Source organism: Sinohyriopsis cumingii, chromosome 4 (assembly GCF_028554795.1).
Source record: "Sinohyriopsis cumingii isolate HCF-2022 chromosome 4, ASM2855479v2, whole genome shotgun sequence".
Lineage (NCBI taxonomy): Eukaryota > Metazoa > Mollusca > Bivalvia > Unionida > Unionidae > Sinohyriopsis > Sinohyriopsis cumingii.
This window is the reverse complement of record NC_142964.1, coordinates 55,972,527-55,991,883: the sequence shown is the minus strand read 5'-3', so window position 1 is coordinate 55,991,883 and position 19,357 is coordinate 55,972,527. Positions and strand designations below refer to the sequence as shown.

General features: G+C 35.0%; 1 protein-coding gene across 12 annotated transcripts in view; it reads left to right on the top strand.

Annotated features, from left to right (window-relative positions):
• LOC149801204 (protein phosphatase 1 regulatory subunit 12A-like) overlaps positions 1-19,357 on the top strand; it is a 264,345-nt gene that overhangs the window by 834 nt on the left and 244,154 nt on the right. For all 12 annotated transcript variants that reach the window (XM_089955260.1, XM_089955259.1, XM_089955257.1 and 9 more), the window contains exon 2: positions 13,430-13,560. In XM_089955260.1, the coding sequence (XP_089811386.1) occupies positions 13,430-13,560 (131 nt within the window). The remainder of the gene's footprint in view (positions 1-13,429; positions 13,561-19,357) is intronic.

Genomic DNA, 19,357 nt, shown 5'->3' with positions numbered 1-19,357 from the left:
CCTTTTTGTGGTACTTAATATTTATACTTTGATTATACAATATGTGATTGTGCAGTGATTAAAATATTTGGTATATATATTTATTACCATCCATAGAAAACAATAGATTTTGTTTTCAAACTTTGAAGTTTTTACTCCTTAGAAGACTCCGTTATGATTGTCTGACATCACCATATCATGTTTAAAAAATATTTAATGCATCAAACCTGTTGTCAGTTGTATTTTGCTATGTTTAGCTAACAAAAGAACATGCAAGTTACCCATATATAGTATACTCATTGCAGACTGGAAAATCATGTTTCCATGGTAGAATTAATCCGTCAACAGTGTTGTCCAGTAACACATTATCAGCACAAATGAATTGTGCAAAAAACAAGCTTGTGCTATCAATCAGTCTATTTCATGGCCCAAACCATTCTGAACAGCATAGGCAATTCAACTCACCGGAATGTTAAATTCAGCATGTCGAATATATTACATACAGTTGTTCTCCCTATTTTGGCAGACATGGTACACACAAAAATGACATGTCAGTGTGTTGTCTGCTGCATGTGCCAAGAATTAAATGCTGTCCTTTATTTTTTTGCCGATGTGCTTCACAAAGTAAAACTCCATTAACTAAGGGTTCTGAAATTTATGTTTTTTGCTTTGCTTCCTAAATCACCTTCCAAAATTAATCACACTTGAACACAATTACAGTGGCTGAAATAATCGTGCCTTCCGTTTTATATGTACACTTCTCCCTTGATAACTCGCGCACAACGGAGTCCACAAACATACACTGCACTATAAGCAAGGCACGAGTTACTGAGGGACCTCCAGAAATTAGAAAAAATGGTTTTGCCATTGAGAAAACCGGGGTGGGTGGGAGGCATTATGGGAACTGGGCTATTTATTGACTGAACCCTCATTTTAATCACGACGATAATAATTTTTAATAATGAGCTTTTTCTAATGAAGTTGTTTGTTATTCTGTTTAAAAAATATTTATTCTCAAAATGTCCAAGATACGAAAGATCATTCCAACTGTTTTCAACAACCATCACGTGCAAGCAGAAAAAATCTGTTGCTACACCTCCAAACAAGATTCCTTTTTTTTCCAAAAACACGCAACATTTATTTTGTGAGACAATCGTCTACATTGAAACTAAATTTTTGTATTGCTCAATTAGTACAACACTGATGTCGTGATTTCATTGGAATTAATAATGAAACTTCTTATCGACCTTGAGAATATCTCGAAGTGCCAGTTCAAGAATTCTCTGAAACACACTTGCCTACAATGGTCCGTATCTGTGAAAGCAAGCTCTTTATTTTACGAAGTATTCATTTCGCTTGGCTGCCTTGTTATCTTTGATCACAGTTATGAAAGAATTGGTTAATTTAAGGTAGTTTATGTAACATAAACAATAACATAAGTGTTCGATTGATCAAATGAAGTGAGTTCACCCAACATATGACCAGGGCTGCTAGATTTTAAGTTTGTAGGATTTTCATGCCTTTTAACTTTTCTTTTATTCCACCTCCTTTTTTTGATTCAAAAGACATAATTAACATGATAATACAAAGGAGGCCAGCTTTAAATTCATTGCAACAATACAACAAATACTTTCAGAAGTCAGTTATCAAAACACGGTCTGCACTTAATTAGGTTCTCAGAGAAGCACTCGTGGACATGGCTGTTACGGTAGATTGATGGATTTTATGTTTAATTACAAGAGGACACATTGCATTTATGACAATAACACTTAAAAGGAACTAAAAGATAGAACTAGAACACAAATTTCAATTTATAAAAAAATTATTTAATTTGTAATTATTTATTAATGTACTGCCTCCACTCAGCGTAAGTGACATTTTCATTGATCAAAATTTCCTTACATATCATTAATTGCGGTGTACTAGGAATGTCGTTTGGAAAGAAAATGTAAAAGGTTGTATGACCTATTTTTAAATTTGATATTTCATAGTGTTGATTAAAATTTCAAGGTCCTATCTACCGTTTTCGACGATAAAATGAAAGATACATCAAAGTTTCCGTTACTGATTTTGATCACGATTTTCTTCAAGTTCAACAAATAGGGATCAATTTTTGGGGTATTTTTGGGTTTTAAAAATGGGATCCATGCCTGACCCCGCATTTGAAGCGGGTTTGTGAGTTATCAGGGTGCGAGTTATCGAGGGAGTGGTGTATATGGGATAAATTCTTGCTTCAAAGAAACGTTGCTGCTGTTCACAAACTTGCCAGTAATCTTTAATACAGATGACTTGAGCATTTTCATTCAAGGTGATGATATGTCATAACTTTTGTTCACTTACAATCTAGCATCTTTTTGATTCACCTGTATTGGGTTGTACCACTTCATGATCTTTTTTACTTATGCAAATTAGCACATTGGGCACAGCCGCTGCAGTCTTCAAATGTACCACACTAGCTATTGTTAACCATTTTAGTAGACCATGTAATGGTGGTTGATACCTGACCTCACTATCTTTTAATTGCCTTTGTTTAAACTGCATGAAGGATAGTTGTACATCAGATCCAATCATTACTGCATACCATTTAGACACGTTACATGTAACAGGCATAGACTAAAGCGTGCTATTTGGAAAAAGTACTGAAAATCTTTTTTTTGAAAACACGACTGTCAGGAGTTTGGGAGTACAAATTATTTGTTAGTATGACATGGAATATCTACATCTTGAAAATAAATTGCAGCATTTCATCAGTGCGATTGAAGTTTTCTCAGGTAAGTTAGATTTGACAAAGCCTGATGGGTTTTTCACTTAGAATACAGGAGGAGCCTGATCTGAAATGAGAGAGGCCCAGAGTATTAGGCTGTCAGATTTTTTTTAGAACTAGACTGGTCCAGTTGGTCATAAGTGAAATTGGTGCTGATCTGATATCCAATATGGAAAGCATGGCAGACACCTTGCTAACATTAATCCTAAATGAATGGGGTTTACTGTTCCATCTGCTGTTGCAACCATCTTGACTTGAAAATATTATCACCACTCTTGAATGGCTAGTCATATCAACATTTTACTAGACGACTTCTTGTGTCTGGTTGGTGTGGAATGAAAATTGGGCCCAAATAAAAGTTAAATCTGATATCCAATATGGCCAACATGGCAGCCAGCTTGAAAATCTTGTTATTGCTACTACTGGTACTCATGAATGGATGGCTGCATCAACATGTTATTTTTCATTAAAAGATTATTTATGATGTCTAGTATGAAATGAACCAGTATGGTCATGATGGCACCTAACTTGAGCATTTCATTATAGTTACTTCTCCTGAATGTATGATCACATAAACACGGGTGTTTCACTGAAAGACTTCTTATAATATCTAGTTGGTCCTAAATGAAACATGTGCCAATCTAATGCCCTATCCCTACACATAAGGATGGAGCAGAATCTTTTTAGTCCCATAGGCCTGTTGTCGAAGATGGGTTTTTGAGCCAACTAGTTAGATGAGAGCTGAGCTCTAAATCTGTCAAGCCTAGGGAAGGATCTGAGTCAGTCAAAGTGGTCACCAGCAGGGATCATGCTAGACTTCAGTTTTAGGAAGAAGTGACTTGTCTGATAAACAAGGAGTAGGAGCTAAATAGGGTGAAGCAGTAGAAAGCACGAAACACTATATATATATATATATATATATATATATATATATATATATATATATATATATGTGTATGTGTTTGTGTGTGTGTGTTTTCTTTATTTTATTTTAATTTTAATTATATACTCTATTTCACATTGTGCATTTAACATTAGTTGTAAGCAATGCTTTATTTTCAGGTTGAAAAATCTGTTGTATGTTTATTATCAACACATTTTGTGCATGTATAAATATTATATTCATACCCATTGTATTCATACTTGAAAGTTGGGATGCGATGAATTTTGGCCGTATGACTTTAATAGAGCACAGCAGAAACTATACATTGTCATTATTTTAGCTGATATGAGTAACAAGATTAGAGTCCTGCAATTGCAAGTCGGTAAAATTTCTTAATAAGCTACCACTTTTGTAGAAAATTGCAGTCAAAAAGGTTTCTTAACTCCTTTGAAACAAGCCCTATAACATCTTTATTGGAGCAAATGCAGAAGTGACATCATATCATACTGTTTGTCATAATTTCATTGTTGCTACTATTCAAAGACAATACAGTGAAGTTGAATCACAATACACTGAATGGAATCGACACAACCAAGAACATGTATTGAGCCATTGTGCATCTATTTCCAGAAAAGGAATTTTCTTAATATAACCACAAACTTTCTAGCTTTGGTACATCAGTCCATTTATAGGTCCACAAATTTTACTGTTTTATTACTTGCGACCTGCATAGGATAAATAGTATTTGCTTCACAATCTTTTTTGTATTTTCACAAAAAGGAATGATGTCAGTGAACAAAACATTGACCTTACAGCATTTGTACGAATCCCACAACATTGCCTTGTTTCATGTGTTTGTGACCCCAGTTTTTCTTATGAAAACAGATAGTCTAATGAATTGGTATTTCATAGACACATCATTGTCTGCCATTACAGGTTCACTTATGGTTTCAAATTGATTGTGCAAACAAGGTAGTTAACATATCCATTAAAAAAATTTTATTTAGAAAGTGCCCTTCACCATTTATATTTAAAAAAAACCCAAACTACTATTTACATGTGTATGTTTAAATTTCAAAAACAGAAGGTGGTACATTTTCATCATCAAATAGTACTGTACAGTAGGCCATACTTCAAGAAATCAGGCATTGATATTTTGCTCTGGAAAGAACTAATGATCGTTTAGCTATTAAAACGAATGTCTTTGTTGGCATGATTGGGTTACGATGCAACACTGTTGGAACACCAAACTGCCAGTGTTCTTAATTTGACACATTTCAATATCCTGATCATTATTAGGTGATAGAACTCAGCCAACACTGATGACAGGTAAGAAGATAAGGAGAATATAAAAATCAGTTTTTACTTCTAACAAAAAGACTGAGATGATTACATAACACTGTACACATTGAAATAAGAATGGTCTTAATATACCATTGGAGGTGTTACAAAATGTATTGCCTTTTGCAAATGTAATTTTAAAGGAGAAAATTATTTTTAACTACATGTATATGAGAATATGAGGACAGATATATTTGCTATTTCTTTTATTAACTAGTGATGTGAAATGAAACATTGAAATAAGACATGTTTCATCGGTGTTCTATCTTCAAGATGACAGTACTGATTGGGCATTTTGAAATACTGCAGCATTTAACATAAATTTTTAGCAGTGTTTACAGCTAATTAACGTTGTGATTTGTCGTTTTTCCACTTGCTAATTTTACATATTTTGTCATTGCAAGCTTAAATATAGCTGAACAAATTCTGTGTTTTGAATTTAACTGAAGCAGTTTTGTTAAGAAAAAACTATTGAGCAAGAGAGTCATTCTTAATGGTTACTTATTTGTTGTCACCGTCTGCTACATGTTTTTCCAAGTTTGATTTTTTTGTACAGCTGGGGAAGAAAGCATGTGGATCTTTATACAGTTAAGCAAATTGTTTTGCAGTGTGTTTTCAAATAGGTTGTGTTTGGTCTGTTACTAGATGTATATTTTTTATGTACATTTAGTTTGTGTGTTGTTTTGTTCTACATGATTGTATGCTCTGTACATCTATATTGTCTGATTGACCTTGGTCAGTAATTGAGTTAAGGGGCTACTTGACCTGTAAACAACATATAATGTAAACTTGTAAATAATGTTATGTAGCTAATATTTGTCCATGACTGTCGGATGTATATTAAGATAATTATCACTTGGAGATAAACATGGTAACTTCGATCTGAGTTCAGGACATTGGTACTCCCCTTGGGAAAAAACTGGTCATCCTGATGTTTTTTTTAACATATTCTTTACTAAATTTTTAGTAAGAAACTTGACCTTGTTTACAACTTGGAATGTTCTGGAAATTAATTTATGGGAAAATGACTTTCATCCTGTTTCTATTTTTGTGTCATAGTTTTATTACAGAAATGTAGGGATAATTAGAATTACTCATTCCTGTCTTTAATCCAAAGTGGAATCAGTTTCTTTGTTTTGCTGCATTTTAATTTGAGAGGATATATTTATTTAAATTATTTACTTGAATTACAAGTATTCATACATTTAGGACTAGACTGCTATTTTTGAATTATTTTAAATCCATTCATGCACATTTTATATACAGCTGGCTCTGCTTAATTGCAAAGATAGCTTAGTTGCATAGCGAAAGTATGGTCCCATTTTATGTTGTAAATATACATGAATTCCGCTTAAATGCATACTCCGTTTATATGCATAGCTTGGGTCTGGTCCCGAGGCTATGCATGTAAGTGGAGTTGACTGTACATGCCAGCCATTACACTTTTGGCATAATCATTACACCTTTTTTCACTGAATTATGTTTTCTTCTAAACTGTATATAGATTATGCTTTTCTGCAACATTAAATAAAAATAAAGCAATAAAAGGTTGTTTTTGTCATTTTTATTATCATCTCTTTAATTTCACTCATATTAATTTGAGAATATTCTTAAAAAGGTGAATGCTGCAAAAGAAAAGCATAATATCACTTTCCTTATTTGCTTTTTATAGCAACTGTGTATGACCCCATTCCTAGAAAACAGATGGTTTCTTTAAAAGTAAACTCTGATTAACAGATTAATTTTATTGATGTGTTGCCTTATTTACTGTATATATTGGGACACAATAAAATAACTTTTTTTCCTGCCCCAGACCTTATGGTGAAACTTTCTTCACCTAGATCATGTGTCCTAAAACTTTAGAAGAGAAATAGATTTGTGTTGAATTTGCAGCACCCTCAGCATGTTGAAGCAAAATACACACTTATTTGAAAATAAAAGAAACTAACCTTGTATTGTTATCATTTATTTCTTTTCTGCATCATGAGCATTAAAGAATAAAATATATCCACAAACTCTGTATATATGTAGTATTAGTATCCATACTGTACTGTGTATTGCTTATGCCTGATAACACACAACACATTCTTCATGAATATGTTCTCTTACTGAAAACCATATCCAACAAAATCACAACTGAGAGGGGAGTAATCAACCAACTGCTTGAAGGGATCTTCCATTCATGCATTACATGGTGTTAGGTGCTAAATAACCAAGATTGAATTATATCCAAGTCAACTATGACAGTATCTCTCAAATAAAAATCATTATTTGAAAATACATTCACTTGAGTTCATGTGACAATCTTTTCGCTAGCATGGGTTACAAAAAGTATTATTAACCCTTTACCTCATGCAAGCATCTTTGGATGCCTCTACTCCATTCGCATGGAAGCGCCTTTTGACACCTCTACTCCATTCACATGGAAGCACCTTTTGACACCTGATGTAAACATCAGCCATCTTGAGCTGGTTTTCGTAGCGCCACCTTCGGGGAAAAACCCCCCATTAGATACTACATTCATTTATGTGAATGAAAATTACATCAGATCATGTGGTCACTGTTCATGCACTGGTCGATATCTGCTATTCAAAGTAACTGGGTCATAATCTCCACTCTCCAAAATGGCTGTCGCAGATTTCATTCAGTACGTTTTCACAATTAGAATCACAACTATGAAAGATTCAATAACTTAGGTAAAGGCTCTGATATTGATGTAGGCAGCAATTAGTTTTTATAAATTATCAAATTCAGATGACTTAGTGATGTAGACGCAGACGAAAAACATGTAAATTGCGAGTATGGGAAATGGCAGCTATGGTTAGTCACGCGGCCTCACTGACATGACGGTGAACGAGTTCTCACAAGATTTTAAAGCATATAAAAAAATTCTTCCGTGAAAAATAATTACACAGCTATAACTATAGGTCTTTACTCTTAATTTTTTCCACATATAATAGATGTGTACCAAAAATGTAAAATAGTTAAAATTGCTGTTAAACGTAACATACACTACATTGCTTAACAGTTCACAGGCAGGATTTCATTCAGTACTTATGAAGTTTCCACGATTAGAATCACAACTATGAAAGATTCAGTAACTTAGGTGAAGGCTCTGATATTGATGTAGGCAGCAATTAGTTTTTATAAATTAGCAAATTCAGATGACTTAGTGATGTAGACATATACGAAAAACATGTAAATTTCGAGTATGGGAAATGGCAGCTACGGTTGGTGACACGGCCTCACTGACATGATGGTGAACGAGTTCTCTCAAGATTTTAAAGCACATAAAAAATTCTTCCATCAAAAAAAATTACACAGCTATAACAATCTGACTTTACTCTTAAATTTTTCCACATATAATAGATGTGACCAAAAATGTACAATGGTTAAAATTGCTGTTAAACATAACACACTACATTGCTTAACAGTTACCAAGCAGGCCTATGCGTATGTGATCAGCTAGGTAACAGGTGTTCTATTTATAGCGCGCTGCACTTTGTCACTATGCTCTATGAGGTAAAGGGTTGAAGCAATTTATTACTGTGTATACTATTTACCAGCAGACATCATTGCCCGTTTGTATTAATTATAACTATCGATGACAAGCACATAGAACCCCAGGTGGTAAATAAACACAACTGGATGCGAGCAGTAAACTCATTGTTTGAACTTATCGACAGGACATCAAAGACAAACTTTAAGGTTATTTTAATTATAAAGCAAGCTGACCCCGAATACTTTTAACCCGATTTTTTTTTTGAGGTTATCTATACAAAGGTTATTTTATTACAAAGTCAGCCTGATCTTGGAAGCCAACATTAAATTCTTTTAAGTGTGCCAACATTTTTTAATAATATACTGTACAAAGTCAGCTGAGATATAGAAGCAAAAATATGGTTCCTTTTCTCCATTATTCATAGGAAATTTAAAATAAATTGAAACAATAGAGCAATTTTTCAAGTGGCACAATATAGTGCTTTGTGCCCAGACATCGATGACCCATCATCACCCAGAAGATTTGGAGAAAATAAAATCATGTGATGAGGTCTTGAAGGCAAGAAGAGAAGAAGATGATTCACTGACATTATGATCATTAACATGGATGAAATTCTAGTGTACTTTGGTGCCATTTCTGGATGGACTGACAGTAAGATTGGGGTGAAAAGTGAGAATTAGCACAAGCTGGTGCAGATTAAAAATATCTTACTTTAGTTCTTGAAGTTTTTGCTTCAGGAGATGTGTTGCCTCTAACGATAATTTTTCATGGCATGAGAAAGGTTATCCATGGCAGCCAGTATTAATGGTGGAGGAAGAACCCGGGAAAACCCCAGAAAGAACTACCGACCCACGAGAAGCTACTGGCAAGCTTTCTCACATATCCACATTGGCTAAGACTTGAACCCATACAGACAGAGGTGAGGTGGCAGTGATCCATGGCGGAGAGCACTTTAGACCACTCGGCCACACAGCGCGCCAAAATTCTAGTAACAAGTTGGCTAAATCTATGTGGATTACTATGATAATACAGACACAAAACAAAATGATAAATTATATACACATTAACTTCAACTAGTCTACATCAGCGGTTCCAATATACCAGGATCGTTCTGGTGACATAAGTGGTTAGTGCATCAGCCTCGGATGCGGGAGGTTGGGGGATTGAACGCGGGCAAAGTCATACCAAAAACAGCTGCCTCGCTTGGCACTCAGCTTTAAGAGGTTAGTGCTAGGATTGGTAGAAATGAAGTCCCAGTTCAGGCATCACCATAAACTTCCTTACTGCAGACATAGTAATGATTGGACTAAATATTTTTTAAAACCATGTTAAAAATCCAAATCACACACACGCACTCCCTTATACCATTACACAGGTATGTGCCAGTTTGTGCCAATAAAAGTTTCCTGAAAATGATGAGGCTGTGCAAGTTAACTGTCTCAGCATCAAAGTCTGTGAGAAGCTGACTTATTCTTTTCATGCATTTGTAGTCCTGCATCCCTACTGACCAAGCATCTGCCTCGAATGTGAAAGTTCGCAAGTTTGAACCCGGCAAAGTCGTACCAAAGACATAAAAAATGGTACTAAAAACTGCCTCGCTAGGCACTCAACATTAAGAGGTTAGTGTTAGAACTGGGCAGCCTTGTGTCAGGATAATGTGACTGGGTGGGACATCATGCTATATGTCTGCAGCATGATGCTCCAGTACTAGACATCACTATAAACTGCCACACTGCAGACATCATAGCGATATTAATGAAAAATTGTTAAAGGTACATTAAAAATCCAAATCACACACAAACACACCCTACTGAATTATATCAGTAATTGTGGGCAGCAACACAGCACCAGAAGGAGAGCCAGCTTATCTCTTTGGTCCAAGATAAAACAGTACAAATGAAATCACCACTCTGTTTTTAATCCATGTAGTCACTTTATGCTTCGATCCATTTGCATTGAAGAATCTGTAATCATGACACAATGATCGATAAGCTCTTTTATTTTTTAAAAAGTAGTACTAATGATAAACATATGCTTGTTCATAGTACAAGTGCTGCTGATGAAGGTGAACATAACGTTCAGTTTCAAAGGATTATTTGTCAGAGGCTTTTTTGCCTTCCATGGCACATATATCAGATTCAAGCTTTGAGAAATCAAGAACTACTGCAAAGAAACCAAGAAACAAGGAGTTTCCAGTTCAATGGGCAATTCAGTATTTCAGTTAGTTGTACTTGGAAAACATTACTGATATTCTCAGAGTTGTGAAATAAATGCTTGAATATCGAGATATTTATTTGCTATGGAATTTATTTTTCTGTATACCATTGGTGCTTTTATTTACTTTTGTTATTAACCACACATTTGTTGGCTTGGGGACCAGCTTGGTTTGGATTTTGCCTGTTTCTAGTTGTGTGATCTAGCCGTGCTAAGTTGAAACTCTTCACTCAGACCAAGCCACTAAAACTAAACATTTTTTGTGTTTTGGATAGTGCTGTGGATATTTCATTGTGTGAGAACATGTTTAGCAAACATTTTAAAAGTAGCTGGAGGAGTGAAAAGATAAATAACAGCCATACTGATATTTTGTTATATTTTAATAGTGGATTAGGATCTGATTATACTTGAATGTGATTTCTTGTTCCTTTTGTTTAATTATAAGCAGAATCTCTCTATCTTTTGCACTAAAATTACGGTCATTGAGCTTTATATATTTTTGAAGCATCTAAATACATAACTCATGATTCTTTGCTTGGAAATTTATCTTTCATAACACAGTGCTCATGTGAATGCATTTTAGTTGGCGGTCATTGAATATTTAGCGTAATTTTGTTCAACTTATATTAAAAAAGAACTTTCTAGAGTGTGTACTTTAGGTGAGCTCCACACGCTGTAGTTGACGTCCACTATTACACAATTATATTGCTGCAACTTTATAAATATCGGTGATGACCACTATATCTGGTCTATGCTGGAAAAGAATTAATGTCCCATCTGTATAATGTGCTCTTTTTGTTTATGCATAAATGGTTGTCCATTTTGTTGTCTCTGGCCCAAGGAAGTATGGAACTTAGTGGAAAATTGTACTGCCTTTGAGGGATGTGCTTCTGCCTCATCATTGCTGGAAGATAGCTCGTGTTCCCAGGCAAAACTTTTAGTATTTCTCAATTTAGGGACGTTTCCAGCTTCTATAAGGGAGGTGTCTGTTGTAAGGAAGTTGTCCTGTTCTCTGTCCATTAGGTGTATCTATGGTTACTGGATGGGTGTCATATTTTACAAGTTAAACATCGGCCAAGAACCATGTGGGCAAGGATAGATGGCAGGGAACGTTGTATGATTCATGTCCAAACAAATAATTTTGATTGTTTTTATATTCCATATACACAACTTCATTAAAATGTCCTTGGCAATGATTGCACTTTTTTATCTTTTGATCCCTCTTTGGGGATGGAGGTGGTTGGTTTTGGAATGATGTGCTATATGACATCATCACAAACTTGTCGACCAATATGATTACATTTGGATTACATACTTACAGTATTATAGCAAAAATATGAAAATAAGAACATTGTGGTGAAATCTGGATATTTGTCTAGTTTTGGTATGGATCCAAGTTTTCATATTCAGTTTTGTTGCACTTGGTCAGAAAATATGACTACTGTTATGGCATTACCTAAAATGCTTTTGTTTGCTGATACCTTTTATGCAAAACACCTGCATGATCAAGCTTTTGCTTATACATGACAGCATTATCAAGAAATGTTGTCCAAGAAACAAAAACATGTTAACCCTTTACCTCATGCAAGCGTCTTTGGACGCATCTACACCATTCGCATGGAAGCGCTTTTTGATGCATCCGGTCGCATAGAAGCGCCATTTAACGTCGGCTGTAAACATCAGCCATTTTGAACTGGTTTTCGTAGCACCACCTTCAGGGAAAACCCCCTATTAGATACTACATTCATTTCTGTGAATGACAATTATGTCAGATCATGTGGTCACTGTTTATGCACTGGTCGATATCTGCTATTTAAAGTAACTGGGTTGTAATCTCCACTCTCCAAAATGGCTGTCGCAGATTTCATTCAGTACGTTTTCACAATTAGAATCACAACTATGAAAGATTCAATAACTTAGGTAAAGGTTCTGATATTGATGTAGGCAGCAATTAGTTTTATAAATTATCAAATTCAGATGACTTAGTGATGTAAGCGCAGACAAAAAACTTGTAAATTTCGAGTATGAGAAATGGCAGCTACGGTTGGTCACGCGGCCTCACTGACATGACGGTGAACAAGTTCTCTCAAGATTTTAAAGCACATAAAAAATTCTTCCGTGAAAAATAATTACACAGCTTTAACAATCGGACTTTACTATTGAACAGGAAAGGCAACAATTTCACTTATTGGCAACTTAAGCATTGTGTATTGCTCACAACAGGTCAGATAATTGCTGCTGCCAAGTGAAATTAAATAAAATACAAAGATTGTCAGTTTGAGAGGTAAAGCTTTTTACTTCCATGAACTAATGTTTTGAAATGTAGTTTCTGTAATGGAACTGGTTTCCTAAGTGTGTAAGTGTATACTTGAATATGATTTAACTTTTGCTGCATCAGATCATGCATCTGTGCTTTTAGTTTGTGAAGTCAGCAATAGCAGTACATGACATTTTGCTGAAGATTGGTCTCTACTTAATGTTAGAATCCTTACTGAGAAGGTTTTGTTGGCAGGTCTGTCATGGGGAACTATTGTACAAGGTTTCATTATTTCTTTTGAATCCTGTTGGAGGAGCTAGCATGAAAGACAGACTTGCAAATGGAGTTTGTCAAGATAACCTCGATGCTTTTTAATAATGCATGGATAATGATCTGGCTGAGTATTAATATTGTCTGAGGGTAATTACCCCCTCCCACCTTTCTGTCTGTTTTGACTACCATTTCTTACTGATTTGTTTTTGCATGCAGGCTTGTATCGATGACAACCTGGACATGGTGGAGTTTCTGGTGGATAATGGAGCAGATGTCAATGCCTGTGATAATGAGGGCTGGACAGCACTCCATGCTACGGCCTCCTGTGGTTTTACTGAAATAGCCAGGTAATGATTCACAACACACACACACCATTAACCCCTGGTGACGAGTTTATGTGGCAGGAGGTAGTAGCCTACTGCCAAGCTCTGAAGTGTCAAGGTCATGTATAATACACTAAAGTGGGTGGTATTATAGAAAGGTAGACAGATGTAGCTCTACAACAATACCAAATAATCTTGAAGTTCTAGTTGCACTACAAAATAAAGAGGGAAAATCTTCATTTTTGGACCCGATTTTTTTCCACATGAAACTGGTCTGTGGTGGAAATCTAATTTTTTTGTCCAGATTTTAGACTTTTTGGTCTCGGATCTAAGGCAGACCGGAATGAACTGCAAACAGAAAGATGAACCTTTGCAAAAAGTAGGATAAGATGGGCATTCGGAATAAAGAGTGGTCTTGATATGAAAGTAATTTTACCCTTCTGCTCATGCACGAGCCAAATAGCCAATGAGAAGCAATGTTTTTAACACAACTAGACATTAGGTTATTGGAAAATCACCTGAAGTTGATGTATTAGGATGTATTCAGAATTAGCTTTCAAAATGTGTTTCCTACTCGAATTTCAGGCGAAAACGACAAAAACCTCTAAGGGTTAATGTGTTAACTTCCATGTAAATATGCACACTACAAATGCAAACACATAGCATAAGATAGACAAGTTGGCTAGATCAGTCTCTGATGGACCAACATGAAGCCATTGCCATTGAATATTATCTAGGAATAAGGTATAGGATGTTAACTGTAATAAACCAAGACATTTGCATTTATGAAACATTTTTTAAAATGAGTAGTTTTCATTGGATGGTGGAGGCTAGAGTGTAGTTTGTCAGGTCATAAAAAGAATCCAATTTTGTGCTCATTGTTACAGGTGGGGGGTGGGTAAGAAGAAGCAGTTTACTAGTGATGTATTTGTTATCATGCATATAGTAAGAAATTGTACTTTCATGTGCAGGATGAATAGCTGTGTTAAATTTTTGTTGTGGCCTGATTGTTTGTTCACCTGGTTGTAAGGTAAAGTGAGATTATGGTTTGGCATCCATTGTATGTTGAATGTTATGCTTCACCCATCCCAGAACGGTTGCTATTTGTAACTTCTCACAAACCACTGGACCAATACACACTCTCTTGATAAGCGAGTTTTGTTTTTCTTTTCCACGTGTAGATGATAAGATCATATGACACAGTACTAGCAAAGCCTATTGTCATAATTTGCTAATATAATCTGGACAAAATAGTCTTTGCTGTTGTCTGCCTAGTGGCATTGGTATTAAAAGTAACAGAATCATCATGTTTCTATTTGCTGAGCAAAAGATGTGGAATGAAAAGTCCATAACAGGCTTCAAAACATCAAGCGTAACAATGGAAATTGGCATTCATGTTGCAAAACAAAATCACAGAGAAGAGGTGGTATGGTGCTGATTGCATCATGGTCATGTATATTTGACTCATGCATATCTCGTGAACTTTGACCATTTGCATGCCCTGCCAGAGTTCACTGACATTGGACTATTTTCTTGTAGAACATGTAAACTCCCACCCAGTGAAACAAATTTTTCTTTGATATGAACTAATGAGAGAACATTTATGATCATGTACCATCATAGATGCTTCAAGACCTTTTGGAGAAATTGACTACAAAACATTTGCATGTTCAAGTTTTTACTCTTATCTTTTATCTTAGGTTTACTTTATAGAGGTTTGACATCTGAGCATAGTATCATTAATTGTTTAATACCTTGCTGTTTATTTAGAAGCCTTTATCTTCCAATTTTGTTTGGGGTTGGGGGATTCATTATATTAAAATTTGTACAACTTTACTTTTAATGGCACCATGTGCCCGGTATTATGATGACATTCCATTTAACTGATTTTCCTATTAATATTTTAATTACTGTGTTTTACCTTTAGTCCAGGTCATTTACCTACATTGTACCAGCAGTGTTCATCAATATTTAATAAATATCTTAATTATTTTGGGGACAGAAGTAATGTCCCCTTTACAGCTCAGCCACGGTGCAGTATTGCACTGTACTGCATAGAACAGTGTACTCGTGTTTTTAATTCTGCATTCAATGTCTAAAAAATAAAAAAAATGGGTCACATGACTATTTTTAGCTGCAAGGTATTTTTAAGATGCCATTTTTGAGTTCTGCTTTTCATAGACAGACGAGTTATGCTATGGACTGTCATCTGATTAAGGCATTTGTCTGTTGGCACGAGTTTGTTTCTGCTTCCCCTAAACTGCCAGGACGAGTGCCACAGAGTTTACAATCATTTATCCCATGGTGTATACATAGTTAGTCTTAATTGAACATGGTGTAACTAGATGAAGCCAGGGTTGGGATTCGATTTTCAGCAAAACAGTTTTGTAAATGAGATGTTTATTTATAATGTAATTGAATGTGAATGAATCTGACATTAAACTTGGGTACACAAGTCCATTAGTGGAATGATGCTTAAACAACGGATATAAGGAAAAGATATCATTCCTAACTGAAACTAATATCATTTCAAGTGATGAGTAATCAAACAAAAATCAACATATAGATTTTATATATGATTGATATATTTATCTATCATGTTGGATGATCACTGCTTAAAAGTTAAACACAGAAATGAAAAATGCTTCATCTATCACCGATGGTATCAAAGTATAGGATTTACTTATCTGTGAGTAAGGTCTGATCCTATCACCAACGGTGATCAAAGCATAGAATTTGTACAAAATAAGAATAATGTTTTATTCACTAGCAGGATATATACGTATATATTTAATTTTCACTCGTATATTGAAAGTAAATATTGATTCAGCAATCCAGTGTATGTACCTCGTGGCATCCAGTTGACAATCACAAGTATTTTAGGTTGCACAACTCTTGTTGAATGGTCAGGGAGTCACCATGCATGGCTTGCCCCTCCTAGTCTGCTGAAGGGTCCCTCGAGAGCCTTCCTATTCCCTCCATTGGTCCTGAAGCTTTGGTCCCTTGCTGTAAGTTAACCAATAAGGCCATCCAAGCCAACATCACCATCAATAATAATAATAATAATGCTTTATTTGTAGAGGGTGACTCATTAGTCAAGGACTATTCTCCATTGAGAATAGCAGCATATGGAATATAATAATAATATTATTAATAATAATAATAATGATAATGATAATAATGCTTTATTTATAGAGGGTGATTCATTAGTCGAGGAATACTCTCCCTTGAGGCCCTCTTAAAGAGAGTATAACAATGCACATTATATGAAGATAGCAATAATTACTGTTTATTTTAACATGTTTAGTATTAAAATACTAAATTCCATTATCTATTAGAAACACATGCATGCTCATGATATCTCTTCTTAAATACTCTAATATTTTCAGCAGATTTTACATGTAGTGGAAGCTGATTCCACAGAACTGTATCAGAGTATTGGAAACTCTTTTTAAATTGCTCTGTTCATGGTTTTGGTGCTAGAAGGTTTCCATGTGATATTGATCTCAACTGGTATTGTGTTGAAAAAGGCCTGAATAAGTCCTGAAGATACTCTGGTGCAATTCCATGTAGACATTTATATAAAAGAACTGCCTTGTGAAAATCCTGTCATATACTGTGAACCATTTGAGTTCTGTAAATAATGCTTTTGAGGGATGGTCAACAGATGCATCTAAAATTACACATGCTGCTCGTTTCTGAAGTTTATAAATCCTGTCAAGCTCAGATTTAGCACTTTCCCCATACATTAGAACAATAATCCATTGTTGGAAGAATATATGACTTGTAGTATAGATTGCGAGTTTCCACAGGTAAATATTTCTTGATTCTGCTGAGAAGGGCAATTTTGGATGACACTGTTTTACAAAGCTTATCAATATGGTCATTCCATAATAAATTATTATCTACAGTCACACCTACAAGCCTTTCATGTTTGACATTTTTTAATGGATGATTATTTATTGCAAGAGATAGTTTTGGGTTCCCTGACTTGTGTAGCTTTTGTGATGTCTCCAAAATCATACATTTTGTTTTACCTTCATTAATTACCATCCTATTTTGTTGTGCCCAGTTTTGGACTCTAATAAGGTCTGAGTTTAATCTTGTTTGGATAACTTCAGTATCAGTACTAGATGTATACAAGGTTGCATCGTCTGCAAACAAATCTGTATTTGTGGAGTCATTATTTAATGGTAGATCATTGATATAGATAAGGAAGAGGAGAGGGCCCAAAACTGAGCCTTGAGGGACCCCTGAATTAGTTTGAGATCTAATATTGCCAATGCTTACCTGCTGAGACCTTTGGTTTAGGTATGATCTAAACCAGTTTAAAGAAGGATTGTCAAACCTGAAACAGTTCAACTTTTGCAGCAGAATTTCATGATCCATAAGGACAAAGGCTTCTTGAAGTCAAGGAAAACAATCCCAGTCATATGTCCATTATCCATTTCCTTCAGCCAAAGATCAATTAATTTGGTAAGTTCTGTTTGGCATGAGTGGTACTTTCTAAATCCTGATTGCACTTTATGAAATAAGAGTATGTTTCAGAAAATATATAGACCTGAATGGCTACATGCTTTTCAAATAGTTTTGACAAAACATGTAGAATTGATATTGGTCTGTAATTTCATGGATCCTCTTTTTCTCCTTTCTTAAAGATAGGTGTAACCTTTGCACATTTCAGTGTTTCTGGAAAATTACCACTCATTATACTTAAGTTTATGATATGCGTTAGTGACCTTGTTATTACTGGTGCAGCAATTTTAAGAATTCGTAGACCAATACCATCCAATCCAGAGGATTTATTAATATTCACCTTAATTAGCATATCAAAAACATCAGCGTCACTAACATTAGCTACTGAAAAATAATTTTCATCAAGAATTTTAGCTCTTATAAATAATAGAAGAGCATCAAGTTCAATTGGGATGTTAGTCTGGTTCTGAATACTGTTACTGGAGATGCTTATGAAGAAATTGTTCAACATTTCCACATGTCTTGTACAGATGTTGCTATATCATCATTTTGCTTAAGTCTAGGGGGAAGACAGCTGTTCTTGGGTGGGTTCAGCGCTTTTAGATGTTTCCACAATGTTTTGGTACTCTTACTTTCATGAATAGCCTGTTTATATAGTTCTCTTTTGCCTTATCTATCAGGTGCTTAGTTTTATTACTCCACTTTCTATAGTTTTTCATGTCCTTTTTCTTGTGGAATTTATCTCTTAGGTGCCTAGCCTCATTGATCTCAAGGGTAATCCACTTGGGTGTAATTTGGTGTTTAACACTTTTTGTTTTAATTGGGGCATGCTTGTCTAAGGCTGCATTGAACATCTGATACCATGTGCCTAAGGCAGTGTTGACATCAGCTATATAGCAGACCCACTGGAAGGGTTTGCAAACTAAATCATTTAAGAACATTTCCTCATTAAACTGTTTGAAGTCCCTGTATTGTATTTCAATGTGTTGGCCATTTTTAGACGATTTCAGAACATGTCTAGTTATACAGACTGGATAGTGGTCATTCAGTGCATAGGCTGGCACATTAATTTCACTTATATTTTCAGGTTTATTAGTATAGACATGATCAATGATAGTAGCACTTTTATCTGTTACTCTAGTTGGGGTGTTAATTAATTGAGTAAAGTTGTAAGTTTCAAAGCTACTTATATATAAATACATCCTAGAGTTCTATGATGCCCCATCCTAAAACAGCTAAAAATATGACTGAGCCATTTATTACATGAGACATGGTTCAGTACAAATGCAGTGATATACATTATGTACTTGTGTACATGAATTGGTTTCATTACATTAGATGATTT